Source organism: Callorhinchus milii, unplaced genomic scaffold (assembly GCF_018977255.1).
Source record: "Callorhinchus milii isolate IMCB2004 unplaced genomic scaffold, IMCB_Cmil_1.0 Scaffold7, whole genome shotgun sequence".
In the NCBI taxonomy this organism is placed as follows: Eukaryota; Metazoa; Chordata; class Chondrichthyes; order Chimaeriformes; family Callorhinchidae; genus Callorhinchus; species Callorhinchus milii.
Window position 1 is genome coordinate 10213759 of NW_024704748.1, and position 15410 is coordinate 10229168.

The window sequence follows — 15410 nt, forward strand, 5'->3', positions numbered from 1 at the left end:
GTTTTTTTACATATTTCAAATCCATTTGGAATCTCAAATTACATAATAATAATGCTTATAATGGTGTGTGAGGACAGCTCAAAGTGCTTCATAGAATTTACTCCAAAATGTAGTTACTCTGTGCTTTTTTAGGTGAACCCACAGCCCTATTGCATACGGCAATGTCCCAAAAACGGTGAATGATTGATTTTATTTGGGGAATTGTTGGCCTGGACAATGAGAGAAACTCCTTTCTCCTCTTGAATAGTGCCATGGGATCTTTAACATTCACCTGAACAGGCACCTGAGAGTTTAAACCTTGGTTTAAACTCTCATGTGAAGGACGACACCTCCAACAATGCAGCATTGCAACAGAGTGTCAGCTCAGACCAGGGGCCTCCAACTAGTCATTCACTGCTAACTGGCCCTCTCGCACATATTCAAAAGACAAGAGGAAGGGACGGAAGAACTGCATAGCTATTTAGTCCAATTGAAAACAAAGCATGAAGTATTTGATCCATCTCGAAATAAAAATATAAACGTTATTGTTTAAACTGTAGTAAATATTGCTCCTTCCTCTTGTCTTTATTGAACATGCGAGACAGGACACCTAGCAGCGATCAACTGGATGGAGACCTCTAGCTAAGATTTTATGAGTTCCAAGGTCCAATGAAAGGCATTCCCAACAATGATTACTGGTTTCAGGTTTTGAATAGCTGAGCTGCTAAGTACTTTTGGTCAAATATTTGCTTAGCCAAAAAGCTACGTTTAAATGGCTTTCCAAAACCCAAATGTCATCCTGAAGTTAACAATGTCCTTGACAATGCACCAAACATAACACTTAATATTCTTAAGAATTTTAATACACACATACACAAACAACCCGCAAGACAAAGTATAGATTTAAGGATATATAATAAAATGAACATGGAATTATACATTTTAAAAGGTTTTTTTATCTCAAGGAACCAACTAGTTACATAAACAGTATGTTCTGATCCGATTCAAGACAAGAAAGTTACACCCAGTTCATAGTACTGATTTGGTCTGGTTAAGCATCAGATGGAATCATTCCCCAAAAGTTTTTCAGTGGAGGCTGAAATCTGGAGAAATAGAAAATAATTTCCTGCAGGTTGAACCAAAAGTGAATCTTAATTTTATACATTAAATTCAAACACTGTAACGAATGCAGCTTAACCCACAAACAACTATACAATTCTTTTGTACAATTAGTAAATTCACAACTACAGATGAGAAATACCCATTGTCAAAACAATTATAGTGATCAAGGTTAAAGTTAATGCCTCACCAAAGTGACATCCCACTGCATAAAGGCATTAAGTGTAGAAAATTATCAACCAGAAGCAGCATTACAATAATTTGGCTTGTTGGTGTTGTGGAATTCAACCAATTTACATTAGGTGGCAAACAATCCTGTTGCAAATTTAGAATTCATTTGGTCGCTGTCAGACTTTCCCAATCTCCAAGGAAGGTCAATATCAGCCAGGAAAGCAAAACCCACAACAAGAAATGGCGGCTAGCATAAAACAGTGCTTATATTGCCACTTTGAAAGACAAAAAGGAAATAAAAACATTTGGCTCCACATCTCAACAGGGAGCAGCATCAACTCTGAGGCAGGTCTGTCACTCTTATCAGTGTTCCAAAGTGGAACTTAGCTACTACAAGAGTTTAAAATATTNAAAAATGTAATTGCAAAAGAATATGAACAACACCCACGCGTTATGCCTCAGAGTGTTTTTTCCTCAGGTTACCTCAATTTAATCTGCATGAATTAAAGATAAATTAGTTATCCTTGGAGTTATTCAGATCAAGAGAAAATAATCATTTTAATAAATTTATGCTCTCACTTGCATAAGGCAAATTTAACTTCACCCATCTGGAAAGTTTTTTCAGCTTTTAAAATATTCTATTTCCCATGGCAAAACAAATTGAAGTTTCCAATCCTGAATGTTATGTTACCTAGATCTGAAATCTTCCTGCGGTATTCAAAGGATTCTTTTTCACACCACTAAATTATTTTTCATGCTATAATTACACAGTTAACGTTCAGAAAATCAAATATGAGCTGAGCAATTTTAATAAGATATCCAGCACCCTAACTTCCTCAAAGAGGAAATTCATGATCTCAACAAAGTACTTGAGGGTCAATTATCAGAAGACAGAACCTAAGCTGCTTAATTGAAACACACAGAACACATTTGTAGAGGTCAGGAGATTGTTCGTAAACCTGTACTTGCAGTTAGGTTACAGTGGATAATCAAGACAAAGATGATGTTTGTTGGCTGTAAATCAAACAAAACAGCTGGTAACATTCTTAAACACATCTCAGCTCTCAGGATATCTGTGTTGATTTCCCTTATTTTTAATGAATAGATTTGCTAGAATACTGTGGCCCGCAACAGATGAGAACACCAATTCTCCTGAACTGCCATCTGCTCAAAAGTCCGAGCAGACTCACTGTATCATGTTCATAGGGAAAAAGAAATGAATGAGTTAAACTGATTGTAAAATACGGTTTCCAAGGATAATAAACTGAAATCATTCCTATAAGTAGCTTCAATCCTTTAATATAAAGTTCAACGGAATGTTTGGCAAATCTAGTAAAGCGATCTTAATTATTTTGGGGTTCATTATGAGTTTACAATCATCAGCCAGTCTCATAACAGCCATACTGTCAAATCTGATGGAAAAAACAATGTAGTATTAACAAATTGAGACCAACAAGATACATAGATGCACTCAAGATAACTTAAATTACATAAGGTGATGGATCATCATGTTAAATGAAAACAAGACTGTTGACAATTCAGGGATCATTTAAACAATTATCATTATTAATAATCCTTGCATTTGATATAGCACCTTTCCACTACAGGATACTGACATGACTGTTTATAGCATTTTTCAAACTTGAAGTGAAAGTACAGTACAATACTAAATTTGCTGACAAACTGATAAAAGAACAAAATGCAAAGATGCTAACTGCTCAAGTGCAGTTTAATAGACCGTCACTGACACCCACAATTCACAGCACAAGGCTGATTGGAGGAAGTTACTTATCAAGTTAATTGACAACTCAATAAGCTTCATGTTAACCAGGTTAAATATCCAGATGTTTTCACAAAATTAACCATGTGCCTGATGAAAAAAGTCTATTTAAAACACTTGAAATGGATGTCGACTTAAGGCCAGGACTAATGTATCTGACCTGACAGCAAAGTAGCAGTTTAAAAGAGTTTAATGTATGAAAATTTTAGAAAGAAAATACACAGGGATCATTTTAACAGTCTGTTTACCATTTAGCTCATTAAATGGCCACATAATAATCCTTGCATTTGATATAGCGCTTTTCACGTCTTCTAGACGTCTCAAAGCGCTTCACAGGATATGCTGCAAAGTGAATTGACTGTAAATTTGTGGGCGAAACGCGGCAGCCAATTGCGCACAGCAATGTCCCACAAACAGTCGTGGATTGAAAATGACCAATTTATTATTGTTTTGTTTTTTTGGAGGGATTAATTATTAGGCGTGTGGAGTAAGGAAACTTGCCCAAGGTTTCGCCCTGCTTGGAATTGAACTCAGGTGTCTCGCTTGCAAGGCGAGTGCTCTAACATATGTATGGATGGTGGATCTCTTACTCTCTCTTCTGCCCAGCCCGAAACCACACCCCTCCTCCCCCACCCCGCCAAGCCAGTATCCTGTAGTGGAAACGTGCCATATCAAATGCAAGAATTATTAATAATGATAAGTGTATGTTCCTGGTTTTACAGATTCAAAAAAGAAATAGATGTGGGTAACATTATAGATTCCCATTAACTCACCTATCAAGTTATCAATGCGCTCTGGGATGCTACATAAATGCAAATTGTTGTTGCTATCCAGTGATTTTGGCTCAAGATCTTCCTTTATTTATATATCCATTTCCCTGACTGATAATAATATTCATCAGGAAAACACCGATTAGTTAACCTCAGAAATAAATTAACATTTGAACCAGCCACGAACCAGTTTAAATGAAAGAAATGCCTCACTATTATATGCTCTGCACTTCAAGATAATCTGCTACAATGCTTTTCATGTCTCAAAACACCCAATTTCAGCTTTTGAGAGGCTTGTTCTTGTGTTTAACTTTGAAGGGTGAACAAAGAGAAGCTATACTGTTTGCTTGGTTTGTTTTTAAAACATTCAATAAAATTATAACAATGTCAAACTATGGCTCCAAAATTGCCATAATATACATGACGTTGAAGTTGAAGGAGTGATCAAGCAGGCTGTTCTCAGAAGCAACTGATGTAAAAATTGGCTACAATATCATATTACAGTACAATTTTTCAAAAGAAGACCAAGAAACTGAGCATAGTAAAATATCTGTGCTTAGTTACCTTGTACTTTAGAGTATTAAAGTGACAGCAACATAAGAAATGAAGAATGACATTTTAAAAGTCAAAAGCAACTAAACATTCCTTTATTTGGTCAGCAAGGTGCCCGAAACATGTTTAAGCATATCCAAACTAACTGACTGACTGACTGACTGACTGACTAACTAACTAACTGAGTTCCATATATTTATGCTACACATAGAAAATGTCCCTATATCTGGAATGGAACGTGCACTCTCTCTTGAGGGACAAACTCAGCTTACGTAATTCAGGAAAGTAATAAGTACAGATTGACAAGAGCCAATGTTGGGGGACCCAGAGGATGGATGGTTGTGGTCCTGCTGGAGTCTAATCAGTTAAAACCACATAGCTTGCTATTGAAAACACTGTCTGGCAAGCTTACGACTACTTGCCCAGCTCGGACCACCCTGCTCATTAGAGCTTTGACTTTGAGGGTTAATAGGAGCGAAGTGGGAGGACTCCCTCCCCGTGACCAGTCTACCCATCCTGTCGACGAGCCAGACTACCTGATCTGTCATCATCAGTGCCCTGGAGTACTGTGGACCTGCCTGGCTCAGAAACCAAGTACTGCCAAGACCGCCACAGAGAACTGAATTGATTCCGACATTCTGTTGCCAAGCATTCGACTTGGAGGTAAACTCCGCTTACACCCCCGCACCCGAGAATAGTTCCTTTGTAGCTGCAAATCACAAGTACCTATTTACCTATTTCTTCGTTCACTATTAAAGCACTGGTTACAAGATGAATGATATTTAGAGATTCTTTATACAGTAAGCTAAGAATAAGCAGGAGATAATCATTTTTGGCAACAAAGAATATTGGGTACGAGATGCAATAGGCAGTTTGTGCTAATGGAAGATGAGCAAAGTGTTTTTTAAAAAAAGGTAGTATGCGAACTGCCATCAATGGCAATCGATATATTGTAAAGCCTTCATCAAGTTAGATGATTTTTCTTAAACTGTCACTCCAGGCTTAACATTTTTGAACATGGGCAGAGCAAGGCTTTGTCCCCCAAAAATGTGGATTATAGCGACGGATATAGTGGGCCCATCATCGTGTTTGCCACTCCAGGTAATCTGGAGGGAGGCAGGACGAGCTGCAGTGCACAATACAAAATTATTTTTCAAAAGACAATAACGCTGGAGAAATGACTGTACATTACACTCATCTAAATTTAAAGAGAAATAGCATACTGCTCCTTTCAATAATATCAGTTTACCATCCATGGAATTTTGAATAAAAAGGCACTTGAGTTTCCGATTGCTTCAATTCAACACCAGAAATCCCGCTTGCGTTGATTTTAATGCAGTGCTTTCATCAGCCAGTGCTGCACCATCTGCTGTCTAGATGTGGCTGAAGCAAACATTAGTTATGCAGTGGGTTACCAGAAAGCTGAACATGTCTGCAGAAAGCTAGCTTCCTTTCTCTTCCACCCTCTTTCCCACACGCTTTTTGTCTGCATTGAACAGCACTGAGAAAAGTTTAATCTCATTATTTTTTCCAAACCACAAACATGTTCTTCAAACGGTTTGATTTCACAGACAGACAACCATAACTAACCACCTGGGCTGGTTTAAATTTTTCTCTCAGAGATCGTTAATTGACGCTTGTAACTGACAAGTTCTGTCGATTTCCCAAAACCTAACATATTATAGGAAACAATTTCACATATTTTGGCTGGAATAGTTCAGTTTTCTTTGTGCAAAATGTAACCAGCAGGAACAGAAAGACTAGTTTTATTACTTGCCATTTCTGAATTTTTCGAAAGAAAGGCCAGTTGGGAATATTATATATCTGGCAAACAGCTTTCTCATTAAAACAAAACAATTTTATCTGGCAAGAATTCGTGCAATTTGGACACAATTATGGGTGCAGCTGCAGGTTTAATTGAACTGCGAGACAGCAATGACAATGTATTGTGACAGAACAAGAGGAGAGCTAAACCTAAGGTTTGGATCGGTTTTCCTCCTATTCACGGCCGCCAAACCTTCCCCCACCCCCACCACCACTGTTCACACATGTATAAACAAACATTTTCTCCCACTATCCTCTTCCTCAAGGCACAGATTCATGCTGGGGTATGGTCCTATGAATCCTGGCCACCTTCCAATACCATGCCTAGATGGTTCATCAAACTATTTTGACTGCAAATAGTTGGTGGGGGCGGGGGGGGAGGGGGGGGGGAAGGAGGAGAAAGAGAAGAGAAAAATTACAGACAAGCCCAAACCTGTTCCTCACCCAATGTCTGCTTGTATATCTGCTGACCCTACCAACATTTGGAGTCCTGCAGCTCAGTGGTTAGAGCACTCGCTTTGCAAGCGAGAGACCTGAGTTCAATTCCAGGCACAGGGCGAAACCTTGGGCAAGTTTCCTTACTCCACACAGAGCCTAATAATAATCCCTCCAAAACAAAAAACAATAATAAATTGGTCATTTTCAATCTACGACTGTTTGTGGGACATTGCTGTGCGCAACTGGCTGCTGCGTTCGCCCACAATTATACAGTCAATTCACTTTACAGTGTGTTCTGTGAAGCGCTTTGGGACGTCCTCCCGACGTGAAAAGCGCTATATCAAATGCAAGGATTATTATTATTATTTATTAACCTGGTCATTCCCTTTGCTCAATGAATACCAGCCTGCTTCACTTTCTCCGCCCTACCCACTACGCCATCTACAGGCAGGCATTCAGTCATTCTGTCCCCAGTCTCTGGAACGTATGGTCTTAACTCCATCCGATTCACTCCCTCCCTCCCCTCGTTCAAACTCAGTCTCAAGACATGCATCTTTCAGTCATTCTTCCCCTTCTCATTCCCATTCCCAACTCGGGAGCATTGTAAAATGCCTTGAGCTGTCCTCCCAACATGAAATGTGCTCCATAAATGTAAATTGTATTGCATATAAATGCATCTCTACAGGCAACCCCACCAACCCCCTCAAACCACAGGAACATGCGACATCCATCCTAGTCCAATTAACTAAGCACAAAATAGTACAATTTTAAGGCTATAATACAATTTGGAGGAAACAGTTGTATTTAGTACATTAAAAAAATAAAGTTATAAAAGCAAACTATGATTGATGAATAAGCCCTCTAGGTAGCAGACAAAACAATCAAATCAAATGCTGTAAACATGTTTAAGTAAACATGAAATAGATTTTATTTGGGAAAATAAAGATGTAGATTGCAAAGCATTATACATGATTAAACTGCTGAGGTTTACAATTCCTAAACATTTAAGCAAAACATATAAATGTTTATATTTGCCAGTGATAAATCTAAAATATGATTCTTAGCAAATTGGCATATTAGTATCAACTTCGTAATCTAAATTATGTGTTGAAGACAATTTCCATGTATTGACAAGTACAGTAAGTTATATTTCTGGATAAATAAGCTATTGTAAATATCTTCCACTTGGAAGTTTTTTTGTAAATGTAACTGACATTGTAACAAAATTGTTTCAAAGCACTACCTACTGTTAAAGAGTACGGGTTAAATAAACACAAACCTGAGCCACCTTGACTGAATTCTGGGTAGAGCCACCAGCGTGATACTCCACTTTGAACTTCTTCACAAGTTCAGCAAACCTGCAAGGAAATGCAAGAGAAAGTCAGATATAGCAATGGTTCAGCTTTACAACTGTAAGCAAGACAACAATAACAACAAAATTACATTTGTCTAGTGCTGTTCACATCAGTTGGACATCCCAAGGCGCTGAACAATCAGTGTTTCGGACCGGAGCTGGAGGTTGGGATCGGGGAGGGTGGCAGAGGGGGGTCTTGAGACGGGTCTTGAAGGACGCAAGGGAGGGGGCGAGGTGGAGGGATTGCGGTGTGGGGTTCCAGAGGGTGGGGCCGGAGTGGCTAAAGGCCCGCCTGCCAATGGTGGGGCGAGCGAGGCGGGAGACATGAAGCAGACTGGAGCCCACTGAGCAGAGGGATCGGGCAGGTTGGTAGGGGATTAGGAGGTCGCAGAGGTAGGGGAGAACAAGGCCATGGAGGGCTTTGAAAGTGATGACCATGATCTTATAAGGTCAGATTCTCATGAATCTTCATCATGAGATGATAAATTCATCCTCATTAGGTGCTTAGAACACAGCAATCTGTACAACTGTACGGATTAATTTAATTTGAAAATTTAGATAAGTGGTACAACATGACTGTTAAATATCTAGAATAAAATAATAATAGTATTATTATTATAATTTCTCATACAGGTATCTAACATCTTTTTGCCCAATACAATGTGCAGCATTTTCAATGGGCATCTTTTTTTATTTTGACACAGTACTGGTTAACCACAAGGTATTGTATGAAAGATTAACTAACCAAATTGACTTACTAAGTTATAATAATAATCCTTGCATTTGATATGGCGCCTTATCACGTCTTCGAAACTTCTCAAAGAGCTTCACAAAATATATAAAGTGAATTGACCATATATTTTGTGGGCAAAACTCGGCAGACAATTGAGACGCGGTGTGCCTCAAACAGTCGTGGATTGAGTGACCAAATCATTATTTATTTATTTGAAGGGATTATTACCTCTGGAAAAACGATCCGCTATATTGACTAACAACTGTTCCTACTTACTGCTCGGTAAACAGAGGTGCGTGGAGTAAGAAAACTTGACCAACATTTTGCCCTGCCCGGGAATCAAATTCAGATCCTCTCGTTTGTAAGACGAGTGCTCTAACCACTAAGCAAGTTAAACTTTGACTGCTCATTCATTTATTCTCAGCAGCTTTTACTTAAAATTCTGGGAAGAAAAAGAGGCTAGGGCTCATCAGTAAATCACTGACCACAATAAACTTTTCAAATCAATATAATAACTATTCTCTTTTCACTTTCATCTGTGGTACTCAGAAGATAGACTTGCAACCACTTGCAGTCCACTTCTCCCTTACTTGTAGTCCACAGAAGACATGCTTTATGTATCTCTCTGGGCCATCATTCATAGGCTGAAGGTTCTGGGATATGTTCCACATAGGCATAGGCCTGTCCTCAACCACACACTGTAATCAAGTCTAGCCCTACAGAAAAATAGTATCTTCAACTAACTGTAGTCTTCTCCAAGAATTCTGTATTAGTCAAACTTTTACCTTTCTATCAATGACTCCTGTAGCTCAGTGGTTAGAGCACTCGCTTTGCAAGCGAGAGACCTGAGTTCAATTCCAGGCAGAGGGCGAAACCTTGGGCAAGTTTCCTAACTCCACACAGAGCCTAATAATAATCCCTCCAAAACCAAAAACAATAATAAATTGGTCATTTTCAATCCACGACTGTTTGTGGGACATTGCTGTGCGCAATTGGCTGACGCGTTCGCCCACAAATATACAGTCAATTCACTTTACAGTATATTCTGTGAAGCGCTTTGGGACGTCTCCCGACGTGAAAAGCGCTATATCAAATGCAAGGATTATTAAGGATTATTATTATTACTTATGTTTTTTTGGGCAGACGGGTTTCTGACATTTGCAGAAACCCGTCACCATGCTTAGGAGTATCCAAACCAAACTTTCCATGCATCCCACCTACACATGGAAATTCAAGAGACAGATTGTCCCTGGAGGCACTCATCCTACTTACCTAATTCCGAAAAGTATTTGGCACAGATTGGCAAGAGCCAAGACTCGGGGAACCAGAGGGTGTTGCGGTACTGCTGGAGACTGACCAGCTAAAATCGCAGAGCTTGCCATTGAGAGCACTGTCTCCCGGCAAGCTTTCCTGCTACTTGTCCAGGTTGGACCACCCGACTCGGTATGGCTTTGGCTCTCAGGGTTAATAGAAGCTGAGTGGGATGATTCTCTGCTCCCAGTGACTGTTCTGCCTTTCCAAGTCCTGCCGATGAGCCAGGCTGGCTGTGCTATCATCCGCAGTGTCCTGAAATACTGAGGACCCGCCTGGCTTAGAAGCCGAATAAGCTACTTATACCACACATTGATACAATATGATTTGCTGATCAGACTGATACAAGCACTGAGGAAGTCATAGTGGCAGCAACCTCCTGACCCAGAAGTCGAGTATTTTGGGTTCCCACATGTCAGCTGGTGATTTGAAGAAGCCAGTGAGCACATTTTCAATTTAGATTTTTTTTGCTAAGTAAATATCAGTCCATGAAATATGTTATAACGATACAATGATACAATGAAAAGGCAAGATCAGTTACGCTCTGACTAGCATAAGCAGTAAAATTGCAGACGCCATTTCTAATTTGATTCATTCTGCCAAAAGCAAAGATGACATTTTAAGATAAAAATAAGGAAGATTATAATGTAAGTCAAAACAAAATTCATATAGTCAACTTCACTACAGCCTTGGACAGTCCTTAAAAATTAATTGTGATAACACTTAATTTTTAAAAAAAAATTAAGGTCTCAAACAATTCTGACCTTCATTCATTATCCTGTTATTGCTGAGGGCTGTTTATCCATCATGTCATTACGTTTCTGTAAACTGAAAGAGACCAGTTTCCTCCCAATGACTCATTAAGCAACCAGGCATTCATTCCAGTTTAAATGCCACCAGCTAAAAATAGCTTGCTGCTTCCGAATATTTTTATCGGTTTTCCATCCTCAAGTAGATATAGACAGAATTGTCCAATCACAGGTTTAAATTCTGTCACTAATTGACCACAGGTTCACTGAATGGACAACTCTAAATTTCACTCCTCACTCACCCACTCAGATTTTAAGTAGTTAAAAATCAAGTGGGTTGGGGGGGAAGGCAGGGAGAGAAGAGGAAAAATTAAAAGGGGAAGAAAACCCACAAGGCACACTTTTCAAAGTACTCCTCACAAGATGCAAAGAGAGACTCGAATGAAGAAGGCCTTCAGCCATCAATCTCATGGATCCACCCACCGCACGTGATGCATATAGCACTTTTATATAAAAAAAATGATTTGCCTATAGTGGTGATCAACATAAGAATTTGCTAGGCAAAAGAAGACCAAGGTCCACCTGGTTTGCCCTTCACCAACCTGGCCAACACTTGACATGTTGTGTCCCAAACTATATGTTGTATCCCCAGATATTATTTTCAAACAGAAATCTATCTAATTTGTTTTTAAAAAAAACAACATTTTCTGCTTCCACTGTCTTCCTAGGGAGCCTGTTCCATAAGTTTACAACTCGCTCATTGAAGTCGTGTTTCCACAATTTGTTCAGAATTTACCCCCCTTCAATCGTAGGCCGTGTCCTCTGATTCTACTGTTCAGTAGAAGATAAAACAGCTTATCATGTTTGATATTATCTATTTCTTTCAGAATCTTAAATACAGTAATTATAATGCCCCTCAACCTCCTCTTCTCCAGTGTGAACGTGCCCAGTATATCTAATCATTCCTTCGTAGTCCAGTCCTTTTATTCCCTCAATCACTTTGGTCTGTATCCTCTCAATCGCTGCAATATCCTTTTTATATTGCAGTGACCAGAACTATATTCCAAGTGCGGTCGCACCATGATTTCTAAAGTGGCATTATTACACCACTAATTCGGCCCAACGTTGCCTTTTTAATACATCCCAGATCTGGTTTGCCTTACGCACTGCTAGCGAGCACTGTTGCGATAGCTTCAATTTATTATTAATCAGGATCCCCAGGACTTTATCGTTTTCCGTAAAGATTATTAATCTATTAATTCTACCCAAAGTGATTCTGTGACTGCCCTTTCCTTTTTTCTATCCTCTCATTTGTGCCTCAATACTGCAGTTTATATATACTGCCACACCACCTCCTCTTCTCTCGATAGAGTCCCTCCAAAACAATGTGAATCCTTCCAGATTTGCATTCCAATGATTGGAATCATTCCACCATGTCTCTGTGATGCTAATGATGTCCAACTTGTCACCTCTTGCAAGACCTTCTAGGTCGCACATCTTGTTGGCCAGACTTCTTGCTTTAATGCAAGTGGAGTTCCATTTGTTCGTTGTCTCTCCCTTTTACTTCATTAGCATTACTAGTTTCCTTATCTCCCACCAATGGAGTTAGACTTATCATACTTTAGTTTTGTTGGGCTCTCTGCTCAAGTGAGGCTCTCGCAAATCTCCACACTATATACTCCTCAGACAGAACCAGTTTCAATTGGTCAGCTAACAATTAACACTTAATACCAGTTACCCGCCAACTGACTTGTTACTGTTCCATTTAAATTTCAGTTGGTAAAAAACAAGGAGTTCCTACTCTCATCAAATTCCTTCACTCTGTTCTCACTTCACACCATTTGGGCTCTCTGCTCTCTCGATAAACCCTCGCTTCAATGTCAGACATGGAATTCACTTCCTTAAACATTAGGTATGTTACAGAAAGGAGCTTGATTCCATTTAATCCTAACAGAGGAGGAAGCAAAATTGAAACAGCCTGGAACCCAATCCAGAGCTGATCCCAGGAAAAGTTCAGTCCCAGCTAAGCACTGTTAAAAGATTTCTCTATTTCTATTGGGAGCACTTTAAATAAAGAAAACTGTTTAGAGTGATCAACCACTGTAAAATTTGAATGAGCAGCTGATCCCAATCAGAGCAGACAGATATTCACTGGTGCAATTCCACACACCCAGTCCCATCAGTTATTTCTTTACACAAAGTAATCAACAGCTGGAATGCTTTATCAGGAAGAGTGGTTGAGAGCAGGATAGCTTCATGGTGCAAAGAAAGTAGGATTGTCACATTTTGAAAGGATGAGATCAAACAGGCTGAAGAGCTTTCTTTATCCAAACCACTTGTGATCTTGTGACCAGTTTCCCTTTTTCCATTACAATTGCCAACACTCATGCTAACTTATCGCCGTTCGTTGCTTTCCCTTCAGATAGTGTATCACTAAACTGTTCAGACAAAAAGGATCCTACGTTTAATACCTTTTCTAAACTAAATCAACCAATCTCAGGTCTCATGAATTCTAAGCATTATTCATTTTATTGCTGCAAATACTTCTCTTGCTATTCCTTTAGTAATCAGATTTTTCTCCCATTGCTAAATACAGAAATGATGCATTGATATGTCAAGTGACTTCCAACAAGCTTTTGAAGAATTTGTATTTCCCAGTATCCATGAATTATAAAACTGATACAGAAAGGCAAATTTGTCAACTTGAGAAATCAGCGTATGCTGATAATCATGAAAGGTCTGGTGGAAATCCATTAAGTCGATGCTACTTTATTTACTGCACAAAATAATTTAAACTTTAGCAAATCAAAAATACAGTAAGACTTGTCAACTTGACCTTCAGCACATGACAATTAATCTGCTCTTACAAATATTTGAAACATTCAGAAATTCAGGCTCACTATGTCAATGTGAAGAATCGTGGATTACCCTTCTCTACTTTAGGTTTTAATCTGGACTGGATTCGGGACTTTCACAAGAGTGAGGCAGAGGTTCTAGATCACCTCAAGGGTTTGTAAATTAATCCACAAGGAGAGAGAAATTATACACCAGATGGAGAAGAAAGAGAGGTGATGTACATCAGAATAGATGGTACAATTTGCACAAAATTGCAGGAGTGCATTAGAAGAGGTCGGAAGCAAAAGAATTAGAGTATGATTAAATGTCAAGATGCTATCAATAAAGTTAATCAAATATTGGGTTGAAGGTTGCATTTTGTCATCTTGAGAGCGTTTGACAAAGTTAAAGGAAGATATTCTAACCTTGCATAAATCATTGCAATGCCATATTTAGAATTCTGCATGCAGTTTTGAACAATCTACCTTGAAATGGATATTGAAGCTTTGCAGAAAAGAGAAGTAATGAGGACTCAAGACTTTGTAATCTAGATTATCAAGAAGCTCACAAAGTTGAACTTGTTCTCATTAGAAAAATTAGATTGAGGGCAAAATATCTAGGTCTTTAAAAATGATCAGAGATGTAGATGTAAGCTATTGACTTAAACCATGGAAATAGCAGAGTTAAAATGTTTGCCTACAAATACAGTCACAACATTTTACAAAAAAAACTTGAAGATCTTTGAGGCACTCAATGTGATGAGGCTGTGTAACAAATGCAAGGAATATTTTTGAAACTCCCCAAAGAGCAGAGTATCTGTGGGAAAGACTCCAAACAAGAAGTTGAATCCATTCCTTTGAACCAAGTGCATAAGATTTGCTGCAGAAACATGACTGAAAATAAATATGAGGGGAATGTAGACTAAAATAAATTCTCCACGTTGTCTTTATGGTTCTTGGAGCATCTACATAATAATAGTTGCCTGTTTCTCCTCCCCCTCTTCCTCCCCCATTGATTTTAAACAATCTATATATTTTTCCTCTTTCTTCTTCCTCAATTGTAAATAATTTGCTGATCATGGGACATTGCTGGCACAAGTGAGCTGCCACAATTGCCTATTTATTATTCCATATTATATACAATTTTATTTCTTTCTCTATTTCATCATATTCTTTGCGTTATTAATTTTAGGTTCCATGTCTTGTGGATCAGGTGAAATGAAAGATACCACCCTGCCAGCGCTATTTTGAAAGAAATGCAGTTTTTCTCTGTTATCCTGTTTTAGATTTCGCTCCTAATTCAAATTTAATCCTTCAATTCAAATTAATTTGGCTGCTCACCTCTTTGTTGTTTATAATAATAATCCTTGCATTTGATATAGCACCTTACCATGTCTTTGAGATGTTTCAAAGTGCTTCACAGAATATACTGTAAAGTGAATTGATAGTACATTTTGTGACCGAAACGCAACATTTTGAGTTTCACTAAGTGAATATTATGTAGGAAAATACGACAGCTAATCTGTACCAAAATGTGTTCTTTAACTGTTACGAAGGTACTGTACAGAACTGGGTTAGCAGGATTTGAGATGCAAAAACTGCAACGGTTTGCAATAATAGGTCTTTGTCGCCCTCTGCTGCAGAAACTACATCTTAACAGATATGTTCACACTGGAAAAGAGAAGATTGAGAGGCGATATGATTCCTGTCTTTAAGATTCTAAAGGGGCTAAACAATATAGATCTTGACAGGCTGTTTCAACTAGTCCAGAATAGTAGAACCAGAGGACACAGTCT

The 15410-nt window shown here is 38.7% G+C and overlaps 1 protein-coding gene across 6 annotated transcripts in view; it reads right to left on the reverse strand.

Moving 5' to 3' along the window:
- Nucleotides 1-15410, reverse strand: part of adka (adenosine kinase a) — an 88892-nt gene that overhangs the window by 47320 nt on the left and 26162 nt on the right. For all 6 annotated transcript variants that reach the window (XM_007898717.2, XM_007898724.2, XM_007898683.2 and 3 more), the window contains 1 exon segment: nucleotides 7913-7991. In XM_007898717.2, the coding sequence (XP_007896908.1) occupies nucleotides 7913-7991 (79 nt within the window).